Below are 25,093 nucleotides of genomic sequence, written 5' to 3'. Positions count from 1 at the left end.
GACAGTCTGGTTACAATCATGCCACAGACAAAGGAAAGGACTCAGCCATTGGTGGGGGCTATTCCACTATGGGCTTGTCTACACCTGAAAGGCTACAACAGCACAGTTGCAGCACGGCAGCTGCACCACGGTAGCACTTAAATGTAGACACCACCTATGTGACAGAAGGGGTTCTTCCATTGGTGTAAGTAATCTACCTCCCTTAGAGCCAGTAGCTTGGTCGTCGGAAGAATTCTTCAGTCAACCTAGCACTTTCTACACTGAGGGTTTGGTCGGCTTAACTATGCCGCTTGGGGAGTGGATTTATTACAGCCCTAAGCACAAAGCTGGGACAACTTAATTTTTTAGTGGAGACCAGGCCTAAGACTAACCATCAGAACAGCAAAGGTGCTGGTAGAACCAGCAGGTAGAGGCCATAAGTATAGTGGAAAAGTGAGAGTCCTGTAATTTTTCAGCATTAAAGCCTCAGTATTTTCACTTGGAGCAAGGGCACCAAATCCCTAAAGAGTTAGGACACAAATATACGATTATGTTCAGCTCCTTCGTACTCCTTATCCTGAAAGTCTTTCCAAAACTTTCTGGATTAATTTAAGAAAGTATTGGTACCCTTTTTGACCTGAGCAGCTAATCAAAAATGTGGGATTGTGTAGGCCATTCCAGTTATAAGGAGACATTGAAGATGGAGCCAGGTATCATTGATGCAGTCTTGTTTATTTACAAAGAATGTATAAAGTTCTGTTTCCCCTGAACTCAGGAGGAACCAAACAACCGGAGGCTGTTTCCTTGCTGACAGCCCCAAGCCTCTCTTAGGGCTTGGCTACACTTGCGAGTTACGGTGCAGTAAAGGAGCCCCGGGCACACTAGCTCACTCCCCATCCATACTGGCAAGGCACGCAGAGCGCTCTGTCTCCGCGGCTACACTGCTGCTGGTCCTGCACCTCACTGCACTGCGAGTGGAATAATGTTTGCTGTGCCCCCGCTGGAGCGCCACGGCCTCACTGTGGACGCCCTGGTCTGTTAGTGGGCTCTGATCGGCCTCCAGAAGCGTCCCACAATGCCTGTGCTAGCCACTCTGGTCATCACTTTAAACTCTACGGCCCTGCCCTCAGGTGACCAGCTGTCAAGACCTACCATTTAAATTCTCTGGGAATTTTGAAAATCCCCTTCCTGTTTGCTCAGCCAGGCGTGGAGTGCTCTCAGCAAATCTTTCCAAGTGACCATGCCTCCACGCGCCAGGCAATCCATAGTATGGAGCAATGGCGAGGTGCTGGCCTCCCTCAGTGTTTGGGGGAGGAAGCTGTCCAGTCCCAGCTGCGCTCCAGCCGTAGGAATTACAATACCTTCGGGCAGATATCAAGGGGTATGATGGAAAGGGGCCATGACTGCAGTGCAGGTTAAAGTGAAGGAGCTGCGGAATGCCTACCACAAAGCCCGCGAGGCAAAAAGCCACTCCGAAGCTGCCCCTGCGACCTGCCATTTCTATAAAGAGCTGGACGCGATACTTGGGGCCGACCCCACCTCCACTCCGAGGACCACCATGGACACTTCAAAGCCCAGTTCAACAAGGCAAGAGGAGGAGGAGGAGGAGGAGGAGGAGCAGCAAAGCGGGAGCGAGGGTGCGCCTGTGGAGGAAGACACCCCGGAATCCCTGGATGCATGCAGCCAGGAGCAGTTCTCAAGCTACCTTCCAGTTGCGGTGGCCGGTGCTTGGGGGAAGGACAAACACCAGAGGAGGCTCCCGGTAAGCGGCTTTTATTTTGGGAAGGAAGTTATTCGGTGCGGGCTCTTAGGGTGAGGAGAGTCAGGGCTGCATGCATGCCTAGGTGCGGAATAGGGCATTGACGTGCTCTCTCACATCACGGTAATCGGCCTCAGTGATCTCTTCAAAGGTCTCAGACAGAACTTGGGCAATGCACTTGCGCAGGTTTTTCGGAAGAGCCACTGTTGTCCTCGTCCCAGTAAGGCTAACTTGTCCACGCCACTGTGCCGTGAGGGGTGGGAGGACCATTGCTGCACACAGGCAAGCTGCATATGGGCCAGGGCGGAAGCCGCATTGTACTAGAAGACCCTCCCTTGCTTCCCTCAGCAGCGAGATAGCTTCCAGGATGAACTGCTGTGTAAAATGTGGGGACAGTGTTCAGTATAGGGGCCCCCTGCTACTGTTGGCTCTCCCCAAGGCACAGAAACCAAGAGGACAGTACAGCTGCGAAACCATCAGTCACGCATGACCCTGTGCTTACTCACCATTTTGGGGCTCCGATACTGTGCACTCGCTTTGGGATGGACAAATTATGCTATTGTGTAGACTGTGCTTGCCCTTAAGTACGGGGGAATCATTTCTCTGTCTGGTGTGAACAATGCTGCCTCAGTTAAGAGTTGCATTTTGCCTTTACAGATGCAACCTTAAGATCTCAGCCGTCCATGTTATCACCGGCCGAAAGACTCCAAAGAATCAGAAAGAGGCCACGTAGAAGCAAGGAAGACATATTGTATGAAGTAATGCAGCATTCAAGTAATGAATATAGAAAAGTGCAGGAGTGGCGGGAGAATGAAAGAAGGATCCGCCAGCAGAATGAGGAGCGCCGGCACAAAAGTGCGGTGCTCCGGCAGGAAAGCATAGATCGGCTGATTAGCATAATGGAGCACCAAGCGGACTCGATCCAGGCAGAGCACTACCGCGCCCAATGACCCCCCACCGCCCTTGTCCAAAACTCTTTCCCTTGTGCCCCTATGTCACCTCCAATCCACTTTCCCCAACATCCAGGTTCTTACCACCACTAGTTGCCTCCAACACCTGTAGCTTCACCACCTAGTCCTGAAAACTACGACCCTTACCCACTGCACTCAGCCTCGATCGCCATGCAGTATAGCCATCCTGAAGTGCAGCACTCATTGCACAGCACTCCAGACAGGAAGACTAAGTATGATAACAGGACATACGCAAATCTGTGATTGTACCATTCCCCTCCCCACCCCACCCTCTTGCCCTTTCTATTTCCCAAGCAGTTGTGGTTTTTTTCAATAAATGGATTTTTTGGCTTTGAAAACATTATTTATTATTGCATAAAGTAAAAGATACCTTAGCCCGGGAAAGAAAGAGGCACTGCAAGTCAGCGTAGCAAAAGCAGATTCCTCCTAATTTTGGAACCACTGCACTTCACTCCTGTGCAGGGCACCAGACATTACTAGTGGCTTTCAGCCTCAGAATGCTCCCTCAAGGCATCCCTAATCCTTGCAGCCCCGCGCTGGGCCCCGCTAATAGCCCTGCTCTCTGGCTGTTCAAATTCAGCCTCCAGGTGTTGAACCTCCGAGTTCCATGCCTGAGTGAATCGTTCACCCTTCCCTTCACAAAGGTTATGGAGGGTATAGCACGCAGATATAACCGCCGGGATGCTGTCATCGGCCAGGTCCAGCTTCCCATACAAAGAGAACCAGCGAAACAGCCAAAAGCACACTCCACAGTCATTCTGCACCAGCTCAGCCTGTTGTTGAAGTGCTCCTTGCTACTGTCAAGGCTCCCTGTGTAGGGTTTTATGAGCCACGGCATTAAAGGGTAAGTGGGGTCTCCAAGGATCACAATGGGCATTTCGACTTCCTCTATGGTGATCTTCTGGTCTGGGAAAAAAGTCCTGGCTTGCAGCTTCCTGAGCAGGCCAGTGTTCCAAAAGATGCGTGAATCATGCACCTTTCCGGGCCAGCCTGCCTTAATGTCGGTGAAATGCCCACGGTGATCCACAAACACCTGGAAAGCCATAGAGAAATACCCCTTCCAATTAACGTACTCAGAGGCTAGGTGGACTGGTGCCGGAATTGGAATATGTGTGCCATCTATCGCCCCTCCGCAGTTAGGGAAACCCATTTGTGCAAAGCCATCCACAATGTCATGCACGTTACCCGGAGTCACGGTTCTTCTGAGCAGGCCCTGATTAATGGCCCTGCAAACTTGCATCAACACGATTGCAAAGGTCAACTTCCCCACTCCAAACTGGTTAGCGACCAATCTGTAGCTGTCTGGAGTTGCCAGCTTCCAGATTGCAATAACCACCCATTTCTCCACCTTCAGAGCAGCTCACAATCTTGTGTCCTTGCGTCGCAGGGTGGGGGCGAGCTCCTCGCACAGTCCCATGAGACTCGTCAGCATATTCCTCAGCAATTTGGGCTCCATTCCCACAGACCGAAAGGGAAGACAGAGAGCGCAGTACAAAAAACATTGAAAGATGGCGCCAAATGTGGACGGAAGCATAGGGATTACTGGGATGCGAACCGATGCATCACAGGGCATTGGGACAGGATCCAGAATGCCCCGCACCCCCTGCCCCCTTCCCACAAGCCACAGTGCCAGAATGAAAAGAGGTGCTCTGTGGGATAGCTGCCCACAATGCACTGCTCCCAATGTTGCTGCAAGTGTCACAGATGTGGCCACGCCAGTGCGCTTGTTCCTGTCAGTGTGGATAGACTGCTGAGCTTTCCCTACTGTGCTCTCCGAAGGTGGGTTTAACTCAAAGCGCTCTACATCTGCAAGTGTCGCCACGCCCTTACCCAGCACCAGATACCAAACCTGCCTCTAAACCTCCCCCAGGCTCTGTCTCTAGCTTCCTTCTCCTGTTGTGCTAGTTTCTCTGTGCTGCCTCTCTTGCTTCTCTCCCATTCACACTTCTACCCAAAACAAAACCCAGCCACACTCTCCACCCACACAGTTGAAATTCCTGAGTGACCTTCTGACCTGCCTTTGTTCAGCAGAGACAAGGTGGGTGAGGTAATATCTTTTATCAGACCACTTCTGTTGGTGAGAAAGACAAGCTTTTGAGCTTACACAGAGTTCTTCTTCAGGTCTGGGAAAGGTACTTTTTTGTTTTGTTTTGTTTTGGGCAGTAGCATGTACCTATGCTTTGATCCGGAGATTGCTATTGACTCTTATATTTAAACTGAATGAAGAGTGGCTGTTACATTCAACAGTTTCAAAGAGGTTTAACACAATCTATAAAAATACCATAGCAACTTTAGGCTATGTCAACACAGCAAAACCAGCCGACTTGGCTCACAGTGCTCGGGCTGTGGGGCTGTTTCATTGCTATGTAGACTACAGGGCTTGGGCTGGAGCCTGAGCCCTGGGATCCTCCCACCCTGCAGGTCCTAGAACCATGCTCCAGCCCCAGCCCGAAAGTTGATATATCAATAAAACAGCCTCACAGCTTAAGCACTGTAAGCCCAAGTCGGCTGGCACAGACAAGCCATGATTTTTCTTTGCTGTGTAGATATACCCACAGATAAGATTCTACATGAACTGAAGTTTTATGCACCTCCTTCCTATTCACTCACACTGTTATGAAAATGGTCCCTATCCCCACCTGCAATGTCATAAACAATTTTCATAGTTTACTTGTTAACATTTCCAGAATTTCCTAACTTTGGTATACACACTGAAACCATTAGGTGGTTTCCTTTGGGTTCAAAATGTACAAAGAGATATTCATGAAATGTTTATGAGTAAATGGATTGATATCATACGTATTATGGTAGAGAGGCCTTGGGATTAGAGTTGTGCTTGGTTTCGACATGAAGGTAGCCATGGTGTTTGCCCCAATATACAACCTTGCAAAAATAGAAATTTCTTTTACATTGTGAGGTGAGAGCGACTGCTGAACATAAATTTCCATGCAAACAACAATTTAAAGAGATAAAGTTAAATCCTAATGATACATCTGGTAATTTTTTATTATTATTTATTTAAATGTACACTTATACGAAATGCACATCAATGCATTATGAAATGAAGGAATTACCAATTTCCAGCATGAATTACTTGATAAAGGTGACTGCATTCAATGCAGAGCTGTTGAACAAATCAGCAAGGCTACACTGATTAATTTCAAAGGTAGTTTAAAAAGGAAACCTGCAGTGTTTTACACTGAAATAACGTTACAATTGCTTCGCAAGTTGCTAATGGACAACGTAAGTAAACATAACACCTGTAACAACTGACTGCAGGAGATCGTTAATGTATCTGAAAACCATATTTTAAGACTACTTCAATTTTTCTTACTAATCAACTGTCCAGTGAAAGCCCACTTGCCATTAGCTTGCAAAGTATTTCAAACATCAATCATAACACTACCTAGATGCTAGAGTGCATTTTTCATCAGTAGATCTCAAAGCACTTTACAAAGGAGGTCAGTATCATTATTGTACAGATGGGAAAGCTGAGAAAGAGGTGAAATGTCTTCCCCAGAGACATCCAGCAGGCCAGTGGGAGAGCTGGGAATAGCATCCAGGTTTCTTGAGTCCCAGTGCAGTGCTCTGTCCTCTAAGTCATACTGCCTCCCTGTGGGCTTTTGCATAGTTTTTCAAAGTACTACCTCCTTCAAACAAACACTAAAAAACATATTGTAAAGATTGATTCTTCATCAGAGCCAAAAAGAACCAAAAGCTTCTCCCTAGTAAAATTAATAATGCTTTGGAAAAGAGAGAGAGAGAGCAGCTTTCCTACTGATATTATTATTATAATTAACAAACATTTGTATAGCTGCAGAACACTACATGGTGCTTTGCAAAGTTGCGAAGGAGACAGTCCCTGATCTGAAGAATTTACCATCAAAATGAAACAATCACGGAACATGGAGATACCATGTTATCTTAATTCGCTGGATCAGCTACTAAACCCACCTTAACAGTCTTATTAAAAACTATCATTAAAACAATGGAAATTATTATACAGTAGATAATGTGTATGCCTTATGAAAAATGCAGGAAAACTTCACCTACCTAATTTTTTTAACTCACCTACCTAAATTTAACCTATGATAAATACAGGCAAGATTATGCCCTCTTTACTCACCTTGAGAAGTACCTAATTCATCCAGCAAGCACTAAGTCTACAGTATGTTTGAAATCTAAAAACAACTCAGTACTATTAACTAAATAGATTCCCTCTTCCCCCCTCCAAAAACAATCTACACTCTCTCCATACTCATTACTGCACTAACAACTCCCCCTCCCTAGGGAAAAACTTGAACAAACAGTAGTCTTGTGAACAAGACTGTATTAAGTAGCAATGAGACTTGGAAATTTAAAGTTATGAGATAAAGAGGGGTGGGGGAGAGGAACAAACAGGAGGGCTAACTAAGATTAGTTATCCAAAGGGAGTACAGTAACCCAGGAGGTGCTATAACCATCAGTGGGAATAAGCAGGGGACATCTTGAAGAAGAACTGTGTGGACCTTACCTTTTGCAGAGATAATTTTGTGAGTGTTTTTTTTAAGTTATATACTGTATTCTACTACAAGTTAACTGTGTATAAAAATGAGAGTAGGCTTCAGCTTATGTTTAAAGGAATATGATAATTCACTATGTAAAACATTAAACGACTCTTCCTGAGGTGAGAAATGATTAAAATGCTAATAAACCTAAGTACAAGAAAGCATGTTTACTCAAACAATTCCAAGGGGTAGACATATCTTTTGAAGCTATAAAAGGTTATACCAGTTGAAGAGAAATATTTATGTGAAATAACCCTCCATTACCATTAATTATTATTATTATGGTATATTAATAATCATTATTTACATTACAATAGCACATAGATGTCTCAGTCAGGTATTGTGACCTTATCATGCTAGGAACCATACAGGTAAAATAACAAAATGATTATTACTTTTCTAAACATGGACAAGGCTTATACAACGTTATAGTAACACAGTGACAGTGTAAAAGTTGCCCATATGTATATTTGCATCCTAGTTTAACAGCTGACATGATGTCTGAATTTGCTAATGATGGCTTGAACTTGGTTTCCAAAGACCTATAAGAAAGAGTTGATTGTGTAAGCAGAGTCAGGATGAGCTCTACCCTGACGTCTGGTGGCGAGTCATGGTGGGTTGTGAAAAATAACTTCAGGGGCTGACCTCATTTGCATAGGCACACCCACCCTGCCTAGATGGTCACTTTGGCTGCTGTAGGAGCCACTGTTTCTCTGTTATTGGGGCAGGAATAAACTGTTATTATCCTGATTATGTGAATCAAGGACAGTGGAACTGTACTCGGCCTTTTGTTATGATGGAGGGACTCACCATCAACTAAGCAGCACTCGCTAGGCAAGGGTCATGGGTTCTAAAACCCAGTGAAGAGAGAGAGGCTGGGGACAGGTATTAATAGTTGGTGGCATGGGCCCCCTGGTGAGGGCATTACATGCTAATTGCACTTCCTCCTCTCTCCACTGTGGAATATCAGAGCTAATTTTGATCCCATTAGGAGTCAAGTTACAGGCTGCTGAGCTAAATTCACTTTGGGCTAATGGTGCACCAGCACTGAGGCTCCCCTACTACAAGCTGAAATCACAAAAGAGCTAAATTTACTAAGGGCTGAAATCACTGACTGTTGTGTTAAGTAGCAAGGGAGCCTGAAGATACATGGTGGAGCAGTTTGCGGGACGGCGAGCAGAGTGGCTGGCAGAGCAGAGCATTGCAGTTTGCGGGATGGCGATCAGAGCAGAGCAGTTGTCGGATGCCTGGAGCAGCTCATGGGGTGGCTGGCAGAGCGGAGCCCCATGGAGAAGTGAGGCCATCAGCTTTGGACCACGTAAGGTGCCCCTTAACACCCCCCTCCCATCTCCACCCAGGTTGGGAGGTAAAACTCTGCAGATAAACTTTTGAACTCTGGGGCTGCCCTGACCAGGGACAGAGACTTCTGGGTCGTTGGACTTTTGGGACTTTGGGTGATTTTGGGTTGCTGGATTCAAGAACCAATTTGCTTGGGGTGGGTTTTTTGCTCATGAGTTGTGTTATGAATCCTGTTGGTGGTGTTTCCCCAACATAATGCCACATTGTTTCTCTCTGTTATTAAAAGGCTTTTTGCTACACTCAGACGATGTACTTGCAAGAGGGGAAGTATTGCCTCTTGGAGGCGCCCAGCGGGGGTGGTATATATTTGTCCCAGGTCACGGGGTGGGGGCTCTAGACGGTTTTGCGTTGTGTTCATAGAATCATAGAATATCAGTGTTGGAAGAGACCTCAGGAGGTCATCTAGTCTAACCCCCTGCTCAAAGCAGGACCGAACACCAATTAAATCATCCCAGCCAGGGCTTTGTCAAGCCTGACCTTAAAAACTTCTAAGGAAGGAGATTCCACCACCTCCCTAGGTAACGCATTCCAGTGTTTCACCACCCTCCTAATGAAAAAGTTTTTCCTAATATCCAACCTAAATCTCCCCCACTGCAACTTGAGACCATTACTCCTTGTTCTGTCATCTGCTATTGTGTTATAGTGTTATTGGAATGGAACCCCTAGATACTGAACCCGGCCCTTGTTGCTGCCAACTCTGACGAGCAGAAGGGTTACAACTGTATATGGTGGACTCACCATCGCTTACTGACACCCAATCAAGAGGCAGGAAAATATAAGTAGGTAGCACAAGTCACAGTTCTGGAAAGCTCTGCATGGACTGAGAAATTTCCGAATTTCATCTGTCATCTAAGAACCAAAGCTACAACAGTTAACCTTTGCAATTAATACTCAGAGCCTATACTCAATCAGTCTCACAAGAGTAGAACTTCAAATGTTTGTATTTTTTTTTGTCTCTCTCTGTTCTCTATATTATTTAGAAATGAGTATTACTTGGATTTGACTGTTAATATTGTGGAACATGTGAGGAATGACTATCTAAGAGACAAAAAACACTGTATCTTGGGGGAGGACCAGAATACAATTTGTCTTATTCAGTCCAAGTAACTTAACACAGTTAACAAAGAAGAGGCTCTAGAGATGCCTTAGTCTGTCTATAAGGGTGCCAGAGTTGGCAGACAGAGGGTCCATGCTGGCACCGGGGCTGACTTGTAATTTTTCCAGTGGGTGCTCCACCCCTTTTCCAAAGGCCCTGCCCTGCCTCTTCCTGCCCCCACTCCTCCCCTCCCTGAAACCTTGCTCTCACTCCACCCCATCCTGGTCCCTCTCCACGCCCCTCCCCCTGACGCTGAGCACCTCAAGCCCACCGAGCAGCTGATCAGTGGCCACACTGAATAGCTGTGGCTGGTGGGTGCTGACTGAGCATCCCCTATTTTTTTTTCCATGGGTGCTTGAGTCCTGGAGCACCCACAGAACCAGCTCACTGTATATGTTGGTATACAGTGAGCCCTTCGACGTACCAGGGCATGGTTAGCTACTGCTACAGGTTCAAAGTGTAAAACACAAACTGAAACAAGACATGCACAGGATGAAGCAAAACTGGAAAATATAGACATTTTGTGACTCCGACTCACAGTTTAACTCACATCTAGTCCATTGAGCACCTGGGCTGGGATTTGAAAGCTGCCTGAGGCATTGGGACACCCAAAAGCCACACTGGGAGCCTATATAAGAGTTGTTTCCATGTTTTTAAGACATTCTGGGTACAGAAAAATAGACTCCATTCTGTGTCACTGAACATTTCTCTAAAACCCTCTCCACTACCTAGGCTATTAGCATTGGCAACTATTAGTCTTACAAATGATTAAACCATTACCTCTTGAAGAACCCTCTTCATTTTCAGCAGTAATGTCTTTACAGCTGTGCAATCCTGCATCATCAGTCGGAAGGGCAAAGATTCCATGCCTCCACCTTCTTCCAGGCCTGCAAAAGGCCACTCCACAGCGGGACTGCTGGCCACCTGGCTGACACGAGGACACCTAGCTTCTCCTTGGTCCACCTCCTTTGACAACTTCAGAGAGAGGTTCCTGAAATGAAAAAAAAACATAAACAAAATTTGGCTCTGTGGTACTTTTTAGGCTCTCTCCCTTTATGAATATTTGGAGTGAAACGTTGCTAACGCTGAGCTTTCACTCTCTCTGTTTATAGCGCATATGATGAAGAGTTTATGAATAAACAGAACCAACTTTTTGGAGAGTCAATCAACTAGCCTTTTTAAGGTCCCATTGCCTGAGGATCTAGCCATCACCATATACATTTAGGTAAACTTCAGTTCATTCTACAATTGAAACGAAGCTCTCCTCCATGTATCACAGATAAAGCCACTTTCCTACAATGTTAAGTGTAAGTGGGATTTCACTTCTAGGAATTAAATTGCTGGGGATACATTTTACCCCATTTTGCTGTATGCTCAAATTAAAGGGATGGGCATAAGTTTATGATTAAACTGGCTACATGCAATGAATTGCATTGTCTTGTTCATTATATTAGTTTTCCATATGGCTATAATGTAGAATTTAGCCCAACCCTTAAGGAAATTAATGAGGAGCAAAACAATAGGAAATAGTTCCCTTTATAGTTGATCCAGTGTCATAATTATGTTTATCTTATGACATTGTTTGGAAACTGCAGTTTGAATAAAGAATGAGCACTCTGAAGTTGTTAATTATCTCCATAGTTTGTGTAAGAAGAACATGTGAGAGCATGTGAGAAAGGGTCTATCTAGAACCACTGAAATCAACAGAAAAACTCCCATTGGACTTCAATGGCCTTTAGATCAGGCCCTGAGACAGCAAAAGAATACCGTTATGTTTACTGGTTTCAAAGTAGCAGCCATGTTAGTCTGTATCCGCAAAAAGAAAAGGAGGACTTAAATTTGGTAGTCTCTAAGGTGCCACAAGTACTCCATTTCTTATTATGTTAACCTGAAATCCTATCCCAGACCCATAGTATCTGATCTTGGAACACAGCATCAGACCAAGACATGACTCCCACTCAGATGATGACAGTTCTGAGTTCTAAATACAACATACACTCTGAGAAAAAGTTCTAGCAATAATAAAATGATTTGAAAACAGATTATCTGGCAATTTAGTGAAATGGCAAAATAAGTAAATGCATTATGACCACTTCTGTCCTCAAAAACTTTTTGTAATCTTCATGCTGTGCCTTTTTTACCTGGGACCAATGGGAAACAGGAAGAGAATGTTAAATGAAGCACAAACACCAGAAAGTAGTAGTAGTTTGCTATATTGGTACATTAATTAATTATTAAATTACAAAAGGGTTTCAATGGAATTACTTGTCATAGCCATACTATTATCAAAAGAATGTACTATAATTAAAGATGTTAGTGTAAGTGGCAATGGAAATAATGATTACTGTCCATTTAAAATACAGTTCAAATTTTCTGCTCCATTTGAAATTTTTATAAGCAACACAAAATTTAGTTGGTGTTTTGATTCTGAGTTTTAGGGTTTAGTATTCAATGATAAAGCAAGAAAGGTAACAATCTTCCCCATACATTTTGCTTTAAAGTTAACTTTGGTTCCACAAGAACAAGCATGCAAAAAAAAAAGAGATTAATGTTTGTTTGTTTTTCTGGATAAACAATTTCCACTGCCACCCTAAACAAATGGAAAATGGTATTACCAGGATAATCTCTTATGGATTGCTCATTAAGAAGTTATGAAATATGTAATGTGCACTTGAGACAATATGAACTTGAGAAATGCACCAGAGAAGTCACTGAGATACCATGCATAGAACAAATGCTCATGATGGACAATGGAAATAAAATTTTCTAAGCCTGGCTTCTTAAGAATATCACTTGGGAATCAAATATTTTTGTTTTTCATTATTAAAATATATTGAAACAACATTTTGAGTGGAATATTTTTTGTGATTCAAATGATAATCTGGGATGGATATGGTAAAGGTGTGTGAGAGCCAAGAATATTATATAGCTGCTGATTCATGGCCTTTATTAAAGCAGTCTCAGGTATAAATCATGGAAGGAAAAGGAGACAAACTTTCACTGAAGCATTAGTTACATGAGAATTCACTTTTTCTCTTAAATGTTTATTTTAAAACATTCTCATATTATGGGAATCTATATCTGAATGAGTTTAATGAAACTGACAAACACATTGTTTGACTGAAGTAAGATGAAACAGAACAATCTCTCCCCACCCACCCCCAATTTCCTGGCCAATGACTGCAGGTTGGCAAATGAAATTGCACTAGAATGTCAGCAGTCAAGAAACTAAAAATGGAACCAGAATTTCACTCCAGCTATCACTCCAGAGGGGGCGGTCACGTTGCAGACAGAACGTACCTACAGTGAGAAAGAACAGCAGCCAAGGGAGTCTTTAATAGTATGCCCGCATTAGTAAAGACAGATTTTTATCTCCCCCAGTGCCTCTACATCAGCAGCAGTGTTCTACTTCACTTGTGGGCACAAAAATTATCACCACCACTGTAGTACCATTATTCCAAAAAAGATATTGCTTATTAAAAGCATCGTTGTGGCACATGTATGAAGAAGTATGTGTGCTGGGAAATAAAATAAATTTGACTCGGATCAAAACCCATTGAAGTTAACAGAAGACTTTTCATTGGTTTCATTCAATTTTCTTTGGTTGCCACTGAAAGGTCAATATTTACTGGTAATTGCCTCAGAGCAATCGCTGAGAGACTATGTGCTGCCTGCGATACTTGGAATAGGAAATACCTCCACAATGTTAGAAAATTTATGAGGTGTCCAGCACAACTGCTAGTGCGACTTTTGTTTGCTGCAGAGGAAGATTTCCAAAAAAATGATTTTTCACCAAGTACATCATTACTAATGTATAATTTTTCTGTTACGCCATTATGTAATATAATGTAATTTATCACACAACACCACTAAAGATTTAGCACAAAAAGGCTCTTGCTTGAATTTGTTGTATTCCCTATCTAGTAAAACCCCCCACTGAGTTCGGTGTTGTGTTTCAACATTCTCAATATTAAATGTTTCAGTAAACCCAGTTCAACATTTCCAAATTGAAGTATTTCAAAATTTCCATTCCACAAAATATTTTGAGATTTTTGACTTTTCATCCTCATTCAGTATGATCAGAAATTTTGAAATGTTGGAATTGTCTGCAGGATAGAAATTCTATTTTTCAACAGTCACCGTACAGGGCGATTTCCATGATCGAGCTTGAGCACCCACTCTAGGCTCCAGGCTCCTCAGATGTTATCTCTCATAAGTGCAAACATAAATCTCTCTTCTTTCTGACCAGAGTTTTTCCAGGCTGCGCACTTCCCTGCCTACACTGCGAGTTACCCAGAAAGTCAGGCTGCCTAAGCAGGCCTGCTTTGCTTTCTCTTCAAAGGCTATCAACAGTGTTATTGCCCACAGGCATAAGGTACCACACAGCTCTTATTGTGAAAGCATTACAGCAAAAACATATTAAAAACAATAAAAGAACCTACATTCATGCTAATAAGCTTACCAGAGATCACCTCCCAACTCCAACAAGGGCTTGGGCAGGTGGTCAGTCCTTCAAACCACAAGGGATTTTTCTGTGGTTATAAGTTTATAACTGCTTTTAGCTCTGAAAAGGCACACCCATGAGTCTCCTTTATAGAGTTTGGGTCTTTGAACTTGGGAACAGGTAATCAGCGTACAGTCACCTTCACTTCAGGGCATAGCTTCAAAGGACTGGGTTTTTGCATAAAAGAAGGCAAGGGGGCATTTGCATTCATCTCACTCTAAATATTTCCCAGGAAATACACGTCACAGGTTTTGTCCCAAAACGTTATTCTTGTCTGCCACATTATTCAATATGGTCCTTTGATCACCCAGGCCCACAAAAACGTATAACCTTCACATTTAATACAATGGACTCCGAAGATACTTAAACTTAATTCAGTAATATCTCCAAAGATTGTTCAGGAAATTACCATATCCGTCACACCACCAACCTCCAGAGCAGCTGTAAAATCTGGAAATTCAACAAGAGTGCTTCATTTCAAAATCGTTGATTTGGGGGAACAAGCACTGCCACCTCTTAATTGATTTTAAAGAGCAAAAGACCAAGAAACTGACACAGAGGTTAATTATCTATCTAATTGCTTTGCAAACAAGGAGCAAAGAGGAAACAATCTACAATGATTCTGTTTACATCTAGATTTCTTTTGTGTCTTAACTCCTTTTTTTTTTTTCTTTTTTCTTTGACAACCTGACAGATTTCAATGGGATTTAGGCATCAAGGGCCTTTGGAAAATCCAAGTAGGTCCCTATCTGGAACTTTACATGCCTAAATACCTTTAAAAACCTGGCCCCTAAACTCTAATGCATTCACAGATGGACCAGTTTCTAGGCGCTGTAAGTCCTTCCCCAAGAATGCCCTGCTGCCACCCCTGGAAAGTGTCATCCCCAAAAGTGACAGTGAAAATAAAAAGAAAAGGAGTATGAGTGGCACCTTAGAGACGAACCAATTTATTTGAGCATAAGCTTTCGTGAGATACAGCTCACTTCATCGGATGCAAGTTAAAACAGATTTCAACTCCCACTTTTGGGATATGGGAAGAAAAGTGATTTCCCAAACAACTTGACTTCACAGCTCATGACAGCACTCTGCACAGCACCCAGAAGTGCTACAAGCAGCCACCGCAGATCACAGAAATTCCAGGTGAAAACCTGGCCATGCTGAAATCAAAGACCAAACACCCATTCACTTCAGAGGGACCAGGATTTCACTCCTACTGTTATGTACTCTCCATGGATCACCTCAGTCATGAAGCAAGCCTCCACATTTTACATTAGATTAAACTTCTGAGTAGTTTCCAAGGGCAGCTCTGTCAAGGTTCCTCCCCCACTCTGAACTCTAGGGTACAGATGTGGGGACCTGCATGAAAAACCTCCTAAGCTTATCTTTACCAGCTTAGGTCAAAACTTCCCCAAGGTACAAAATATTACACCCGTTATCCTTGGACTGGCCGCTACCACCGCCAAACTAATACTGGTTACTGGGGAAGAGCTGTTTGGACGCGTCCTTCCCCCCAAAATACTTCCCAAAACCTTGCACCCCACTTCCTGGACAAGGTTTGGTAAAAAGCCTCACCAATTTGCCTAGGTGACTACAGACCCAGACCCTTGGATCTTAAGAACAATGAACAATCCTCCCAACACTTGCACCCCCCCTTTCCTGGGAAATGTTGGATAAAAAGCCTCACCAATTTGCATAGGTGACCACAGACCCAAACCCTTGGATCTGAGAACAAATGAAAAAACATTCAGTGTTTTACAGAAGACTTTTAATAAAAAATAGAAGTAAATAGAAATAAAGAAATCCCCCCTGTAAAATCAGGATGGTAGATATCTTACAGGGTAATTAGATTCAAAACCATAGAGAACCCCTCTAGGCAAAACCTTAAGTTACAAAAAAGATACACAGACAGAAATAGTTATTCTATTCAGCACAATTCTTTTCTCAGCCATTTAAAGAAATCATAATCTAACACATACCTAGCTAGATTACTTACTAAAAGTTCTAAGGCTCCATTCCTGGTCTATCCCTGGCAGAAACCAGCATACAGACAGACACAGACCCTTTGTTTCTCTCCCTCCTCCCAGCTTTTGAAAGTATCTTGTCTCCTCATTGGTCATTTTGGTCAGGTGCCAGCGAGGTTACCTTTAGCTTCTTAACCCTTTACAGGTGAGAGGAGCTTTCCCCTGGCCAGGAGGGATTTCAAAGGGGTTTACCCTTCCCTTAAATCAAAGACCAAACACCCATTCACTTCAGAGGGACCAGGATTTCACTCCTACTGTTATGTACTCTCCATGGATCACCTCAGTCATGAAGCAAGCCTCCACATTTTACATTAGATTAAACTTCTGAGTAGTTTCCAAGGGCAGCTCAATAGAAGTTAAATGACTGTAATCGAACCATAAAGTTCCAGTGGTGCCAATCACAGTGACAAGAGCTGCATCAGGACTGGTCACATCCTCCAGGCGAACTTTAAATTGAAAAGGGTACCAGGTTCCATAGCTGCTATCTGTGTATAGAAGATGTGCAACTGGATCCCACATGACACTTCAAATTTCAAACTATTTGACAAGGACCAGACAAAAACCTCCGACAGTAGGCATGCTTACAACCCAGCCCATTCCTTTAGATGCCTCTTTAGACCTGCTGCCATGATTTCTGTTTCATCTGGGTTAAGCTGTAATCAAATTACCTGCGTCCACTGCCTCACTTCTGCTGGATGCTGGGAAAGCACAGAGACTGCAGTACCTTCATTTAGTGAAATGGTATACCCACCAGACAGCCCAGCCATACTCCACAAGCAGACTTCCAAGAAAATCTTCTGCTGCCATGCCTCAGTCTGTGTGTGTTTGCACCTCAGAGACCTCCAAGTCACTAATGTAATGAAATGGTATGTTAAACAACCAAAAGAGGTACACAATAGTGCAGCTCTTTTTGATGCCATTTTCACTAACAAAATAAGCCCATTTCTTCCCATTCCAATTTTAAAGGGTCTAACAGTACAAGGGGGAAGGGGAGAATACGACTGACAACATGAGCTAATTCAAATTGTTTTTATTTCTTACTCGTCCTCAAACCCAAAGATTTTGAAGAGTTTATGGTAACTTAAACTTTCCTTACACAAAGATTCCCAGATTATCCTGAGTTTAATCTTCTTTGTTTTCATCAACGGTGCTCAGGGCACGGTCATAGTGGAATTAGTTAAAACTAATACAATTGTTCCCTTAGTGTCTACACTTCTTGATATCAGCTTACCAGCACAGAGAGCATCTAGCACTGTCCGCCTCAGGAAGGCTCTACAAGCAGAGTGAAAGACCCTGGCCTCTGTTGGAAGCATTAAACATACCCTGTCTGCTGTCTGAGGGATTATTTTCTAAAGCAAGAGCTTAAACAAAGCCTTAAATCTCATGTGTTTTTTATATTCATTGTTAAGCAGCATTTTGGTAAAAACAATCTTTTATTCATATTTTGATCCTGTCCAGCTAGCGATACCAGAATGCACATTTCTTATTATTTCAGAAAACCGTTATTAGCTAAATACATAGATAGCAGCAGAATGATCCTGAAATGTTTTTTTTCATTCAAGCTGTTACAGGTTTACATCCATAGCTTTCCCTCCTATCCAGATTTTTTTTTGCTTCTCACCAACTGTAAGTATTACAGCTGCATGGGATCCTGTTTTAGAAAAACCCAAAATACTAGTTCAATAAGGTCAACGAGGACATATAAGACAAGAAAAAATAATTATAACTTGCTTTCTGGAACAATCTGCCTCACATATTCATTGCCACTTCAAAAAATGCAGCTCAAACTCCTCTATGCCTATATTGTTACTTACATTACAATAGCATCTAGAAGCGCCTGGAACTGCGCCTCAGTTCTGATAGGTTCAATGTACACATAGTAACAGAGAGCCCCTGCCACAAAGATTTTACAATCCAAATACAGACGACAGACAAATGGTGAGACCCCATTTAACAGATGGAGAACTAACACACAGTCCATTTTTAAAAAGGTATTTAGGTGCCTAAACGCGCAGATAGGTACCTAGGGGGGTTATCAGTTAGGCACATAAAAATCTGTCCCAGAGAGACTAAGGATAATTTTTTCAAAAGCACTTAGAAGCCTAAGTCCCATTTTCAAAAGTGACAAATGACTAAGTCAATTTGGCACTTCTGAAAATTATAACCTAACTGACCTACCCAAGGTCACACAGGACCATCTATGGCAGAGTTAGGAACCCAGATCTCCAGACTCTCAGTCTAGTGATTTAACCACAAGACTATGTTATCTTTCCTTTCCTTACTATAACCAATAAGCATATATCTCCATATGCCCTCACAGCTTCTGAATGCAATGTTTGCATTGCTGTAATTGCGTATACTTTGAAAGTTGTACGGATGACGTACTATCAAATTAAAATGCATGGTATGGTAAGGTACATATTGTTTGACATTTTACAGCTTTTAGTACTGTGCATCATTTATTGCCATTTTCATGCTGAGATTTTTCAAGGTCACCCCTTGGTACACATACAGTATCTGTCATTACCAATCTATGCACACATACACATACACACTATAATGGCTAGTGCTGCTATAAGTTAAGGGCCTGTCAGCCTTTCCATTATAACCCCTTTTCTTTCAAAGGTTTATAACTAAGCCATAAAAAACTAAAAAACTCCTCCCATATATAAGGAGCTTGCCACCACATAATTCTATTTGCAAACGTGCAAAGCTACCTAATAAGACAAAGTAAAACAGTGTAATAACTAAAAAAAATTAAGCATTTGGAATAGTTTGAGGGGACTCTAACTATCTAATTTGTATGAAAAAGAATGAGAAAATGGTAAACCAGGATGTATTTGATCACTCCAAACTCCACTGTGCAATGCAAGTTCCAAGAAATCTGTGCCTTTGACTTTTAACAAGGTAGCAAGTAAATAGATGGTGTCACCAAACATCCACTAATTAATACCTAGCTCCTCCATTTTGCCTTTTCAGAACTTGCTCTGGAGGAAAATTATTTTTCTATTGATATAATAATATAATAAAGTCAATAGAATTATAGCAATATTTAATAGAAGTCAACTTGTGTTCTTCAAAATAAAATTTATCTCCAATATCTTTCCTAGCTCTCTTTCATGCAACTTGAGAATAACAAGCTACAAAAGATGTGATGATGATCCAAGTGCAGAGGATACCTCATGTCTATATTATGTACGGGATTTGATTAATCTGTCAGGAAGAAACTGTGACTATAAAAACATTTTATTTCATTGTCACATAAAATAGTTAGAACCTAATGTTATTGTTAAAAGAGGCTTTATGTTAAATCCCCTTTTATGTCCATTTAAGGAGAGCATGTAATGGATTTTGAGGTATAATTTATAAGAATCTCTAGTAAATGCGTGTTACTATATATTCATTTTTGAAAGCTTGCAATCTACCAGAATTCTTAATAAGAAACTAATGTATAGGTTGGAGTCTCATCTCTTGGCTTTTTGGGAAACATTATGAAATGAAACATGTTGGAAAAATCTTAATCCCATTGACAAGTATCCAAACTCCCACAATGATGTGGAAAGCCCAATAAAGAAATAAAGTTACAAAACAATGTGTGAAAACCCCAGTCACAATGTTAATTAAATCTACCAGTTATTACCATAGGGTGTGCTGCTGGCTCATTTTTTGAATCGAGTGTTTCCCACTGGAATTGTGAACATTGTATATTTGACACATGGTGTGTGTGTGTGTGTGTAATTCTCTCTCTATGTATAAAAGAATCAGGGTTTTCACGTGTGTGTTGGGGGGAATCTCATTTAGGACAATAGGTTTGCACAGATACAGAACTTTCATTAAAATAAGAAAAGAAGTACTTGTGGCACCTTAGAGACTACCAATTTATTTGAGCATAAGCTTTCGTGAGCTACAGCTCACTTCATCGGATGCAGCTGTAGCTCACGAAAGCTTATGCTCAAATAAATTGGTTAGTCTCTAAGGTGCCACAAGTACTCCTTTTCTTTTTGTGAATACAGACTAACACGGCTGCTACTCTGAAACCAGAACTTTCATTGACTGTCATAATAAACAAATTCTGGCAAAGTTAGAGATTAAATAAATCAGATCTTTTCCACAGTTAAAGAATATAGAGATAATGAGCTTGGCTGTGATTAGCCCTTACAGTGCACCATAGGGAAAAGGAAAAAAGAATAAGGAGTCCCCCAAGAGCCAACCAGAATTGCACTAGAGCAGAGCAGTGCTTCTCAACCTATTTACCATTGTGGGACGCATCCAATACTACCTGTATGACCCTGAGGATGTCACAGGTGCCGCAGCTGTGTGCTGATGGGCCGCAAGCAGTCCATGGGCTGCAGGTTGAGAACTACTGCACTGGAGGGAGAGCCGGGCTGATCCCAGGACTTTGTCCTTGCGGAATGCAGTACCCCAAAGCAGCAGGGAGGGACAGGGAGCAGATGGCTCCAATTCACCTACATGCCAGCCACCAAAGCTGTCCATCCATGTGGAACTCAGGGAAGGGGATAATACTGCCATCCTTGAAGAAAGCTCCAAGCAACATTTTGCCTCCTGAGGCACCAAGCCTCCAGTGCTCTCCTGAGGATGATGCAATTCTATACCACTGCTTACAACAGGCTAAGTGCTATTCGCAGAAATATAGCCAAATAGATTATTAGGAGCAAATTCCCAGCCATGTTTGGAGATGTGAGCAAATGAGTTAGAGGAACAATGTGGCATTGTTTCCTTGTGAAGGTGTCATTCAGATGAATTAGAGGTCTCCCATTCATTTGGGAGGTTTCTTTTACTAGGCAGGTGTTCAAATTTGTGCACATGTGTTTTAATTAATGAAATTAATGCACTTCAGAAGCACATGTTCAATTTTTGAAATTAGACATTAAGAGACCAAAGGAAAAGAAAAGAGTAATAAGCTAATTAAGTGTCTAAAATAACCTAATTGCTTTATTCTTTCACAACTAAATAAATCACTCAGTTCCATTGCATAAACATGGGGTTTTTTTTAAAAAAAATCATATGGAGAGACTTACCTGCCTTTAAGAAAAGGATATTTCAACAAGATTTCCACATTGTTCTCTCATGAAAGCCCCTTTAAAAAAAAAGAACTTTTTCTTCTCCTCTACAACGTTACCTGCTATGAAGGTAAAATCACACATGTGGAGAATGGAGGCAAGTGGCAGTCTGAGAGGAAGTGTTTGGTCCATGTAGTTATAAAGACTAAAAATCAGGGCCTAAAGTTAGGCTCCTAAGGCCATAATTAAGCACCTGCAAAAAATGATGAGCATCCAATATGGAGACGTAAGGGTACAGTTAAAGCTCAGCATAGAGAGCAAATGGTATGCTAAATTTAAAGTTACTTGCTGAACTGTTTGGTGGATGAAATATTTTTGCTTCAATGCATTGCTGCTTATTGTACTTAATATAAAGCTCACATAAACCATGCCGGAATGATTATTTTATTCTCCTTGCACTACCTCATCCCATTCCAATTACTCAGGATGGAACATCCACGGGCTGTTAACTTTGGTTCTTGGAAGATTACGTAAATTAAGGCTGGACTTGTTCATTTCAATTATGTGCATTCTGTCTGAGACAGGCTCTGCTCTCTGGACTTTCTCCCTGCATTAGCAGAATACCTGGAGCAACTGTAATTGTTAATGTGTGCTATGCCATGTGTGTTTAAGGTTGAGACAAAAATTAAAATAGGTATTGTACTGTAAGATACGTCTCGAAAAATAACAGTAAATCAAAAACATCTGATCCACGATATTCTTTGCTATATGTTTTAAATTCACTATGACCATATCTAATGCATTCTGAGCAATAAAGAATGGTAATATTTTGGAATCATTTTCTTGGAACTTAAAAGCAAATGTTATCATGTGTGTTTTTACAAGCTATATTAAACATGCTTGAATTAAAATACTTTTAATTTATAATAATATCGTCTTCTGCAAGTGGTTTGTAATCACCACAGTAGCTACATACAGCAATAATAAATGCAATACTTGATCACTGTTGAAATGTTATGTTGCCTGCCCCAATTAAGATCAGAACTTTGCTGGCTACCTAATGACTACAGGCACAAGAGGAGCTATATCAGTGTCACCATCTTTCATGATTGGTGGGATAATACGCAAGACTGGAATATTGGTATAGAAGGGTGCAGCTTCCTCAGGAAGGACGGGGGAAGAAAGGGAGGAGGTGTTGCATTATAAAAATGTATAGACTTGGACTGACATTGAGATGGAAGTAGAAGCCAGATTTACTGAAAGTCTCTGGGTAAGGATAAAAGGGGAAAAAACAAGGGTGATGTTATGGTAGGGGTCTACTACAGACCACCTTAACAGGAAGAAGAGATGGATGGGGATTTTTTTAAACAACTAACAAGATCATCCAAAGAACGGACTTGGTGCTGTTGGGGGACTTCAACTACACAGACAGAGGTGGATTAAGGTGTCAGGAGGCCGTGGATCACACAACAAGTAGGCCACATGCTGGACTCCTGCTTCCCACCACCCATTCCCACTCCACCTCTTCCTCCTGCAGTCCCTTCCCCATTCTGCCCATTCCACCTGTGGTCCCACCCACAGACCCACGCCATTCTGCCCCTTCCCCCCACTTCCCCACGCCATTCCACACACAGTCAGCCCCATGCTGCCCGCCACCCCACCCCACCCCACTGTGGCGCCGCAACATTGCCCTTTCTGCCTCCCCACCCCCGTGACCCCAAGACTGGAGAAGCTCTGTCCCCCTCCCCTGCCATCGCCCCAGGCAGCAGCGAGGAGCGAGAGCTCCACCGGCCCTGAGGCCACAGCCAGGAGCTAGAGCTCCTCCAGTCCCAGGGCCCCAGGCGTAGTTTGACTGTTATATTGGGGGGACAAAGAATGCCCATGCCCATGCAGGCTGAAACAGCCCCCTGGGTTCACTGCCTCCCTTCCCACGCCTACAGTGCTACCTGGGCTGCCAGTGCTGCGGGAGACAACCGTTCTGGTGCTACTGTAGTTGCCTCCCTGCTGGGGCCGCTGGGGCCTAGGGAACGCCACATGCTGGACTCCTGCTTCCCCCTGCCCATAGCCGTATCCCCTTCTCTTCCCCATCTCCTCCCTCTTCCTCTCCCCTTCTCTTCTCCTCACCCCACCCTTCTTGTTCTGTCCCCACCCCCTCACGGTTGTAGAGGAAATGAGACGGCACTAGGACCCAGAAGGCGGAATCTAGCTGCTCAGGCAGGACCCGGAGCACTGGGGGGGAAAAGCTGCTCCACTCTGCTCCCCATGAGCCGAAACATGCAGGGGGGGAGAACAGCACTTGCAGAAGTTGGGAGCACGTGACCCCTCTTGCCTCACCTCTGTTTGAGAGGGAAATGCCACCCGCCTGCATCCCCCAAACTACACCTATGCCTGGGGCTGCAGCTGGGTCTGGGCGCTGGGGTTCCCCCCACCCCCCTGCTCTCCTTTTTCTTGCTTGTTTTTCTGGGGCCCTCCAATTGGTTGGGGCCCCTGGGCATGGGCCTCATCGGCCCAGTGGCTAATCCACCACTATACCGAGACATGTGTTGGGGAAATAATACTGCAGGGCAAAGAGTATCCAACAAATTTTAGGAATGTATTAGAGACATTTTTTTCCCGCCAGAAGGTGGAGAAAGCTACTAGGAGAGAGGCTGTTCTAGATTTGATTTTGACAAATAGGGAGGAACTGGTTAAGAATTTGAAAGTGATCATGAAATGACAGAGTTCATGATTATAAGGAATGGTAGAAGGAAAAACAGCACAATAAAGACAATGGATTTCAAGAAGGTAGACTTTAGCAAACTCAGGGACTTGATAGGTAAGATCCCACGGGAAGCAAGTCAAAGGGGAAAAACAGTTCAAGTCATTTGGCAGTTTTTCAGAGAGACATTATTAAGGGCACTAGGGCAAACTATCTCACTGCGAAGGAAAGATATAAAGTATGGCAACAGACCACGCTGGCTTAATCAAGAGATCTTCAATGATCTCAAATTCAAAAAAGAGTCTTACAAAAAGTGAAAAAACTAGGTCACATTACAAAGGATGAGTATAAACAAATAACACAAGTACGTGGAGACAAAATTAGAAAGGCCAAGGCACAAAATGAGATTAAACTAGTGAGAGACATAAAGGGTAACAAGAAAACATTCTACAAATACATTAGAAACAAGAGGAAGACTAAGGACAGGGTAGGCCCATTACTCGACGAGGGAGGGAAAACAACAGCTGGAAATGGCAGAAGTGCTAAATTATTTTTTTGTTTCAGTTTTTCACCAAAAGGGTTGGAATTCTAAAATAGTGAACACCAGTAAAAATGAGGTAGGATCAGAGGCTAAAATAGGGAAAGAACAAATTAAAAGTTACTTAGACAAGTTACAGAGTAACAGCCGTGTTAGTCTGTATTCACAAAAAGAAAAGGAGTACTTGTGGCACCTTAGAGACTAACCAATTTATTAGAGCATAAGCTTTCGTGAGCTACAGCTCACTTCCTCAGATGCATATCGTGGAAACTGCAGCAGGCTTTATATATACACAGAGAATATGAAACAATACCTACTCCCACCCCACTGTCCTGCTGGTAATAGCTTATCTAAAGTGATCATCAGGTGGGCCATTTCCAGCACAAATCCAGGTTTTCTCACCCTCCACCCCCCCACACAAATTCACTCTCCTGCTGGTGATAGCCCATCCAAAGTGACAACTCTTTACACAATGTGCATGACAATCAAGTTGGGCTATTTCCTGCACAAATCCAGGTTTTCTCACATCTCCCCCACCCCCATACACACACAAACTCACTCTCCTGCTGGTAATAGCTCATCCAAACTGACCACTCTTCA

The 25,093-nt window shown here is 42.9% G+C and overlaps 1 protein-coding gene across 9 annotated transcripts in view; it reads right to left on the bottom strand.

The window, feature by feature from the left end:
• CCSER1 (coiled-coil serine rich protein 1) overlaps positions 1 to 25,093 on the bottom strand; it is a 1,062,049-nt gene that overhangs the window by 597,632 nt on the left and 439,324 nt on the right. For all 9 annotated transcript variants that reach the window (XM_073340691.1, XM_073340694.1, XM_073340695.1 and 6 more), the window contains exon 6: positions 10,492 to 10,702. In XM_073340691.1, coding sequence (XP_073196792.1) covers positions 10,492 to 10,702 — 211 coding nt within the window. The remainder of the gene's footprint in view (positions 1 to 10,491; positions 10,703 to 25,093) is intronic.

This window comes from Lepidochelys kempii, chromosome 4 (assembly GCF_965140265.1).
Source record: "Lepidochelys kempii isolate rLepKem1 chromosome 4, rLepKem1.hap2, whole genome shotgun sequence".
NCBI classification, from domain to species: Eukaryota; Metazoa; Chordata; order Testudines; family Cheloniidae; genus Lepidochelys; species Lepidochelys kempii.
Note: the sequence above shows the minus strand (reverse complement) of the source record. Positions and strands in the feature narration are given on the sequence as shown.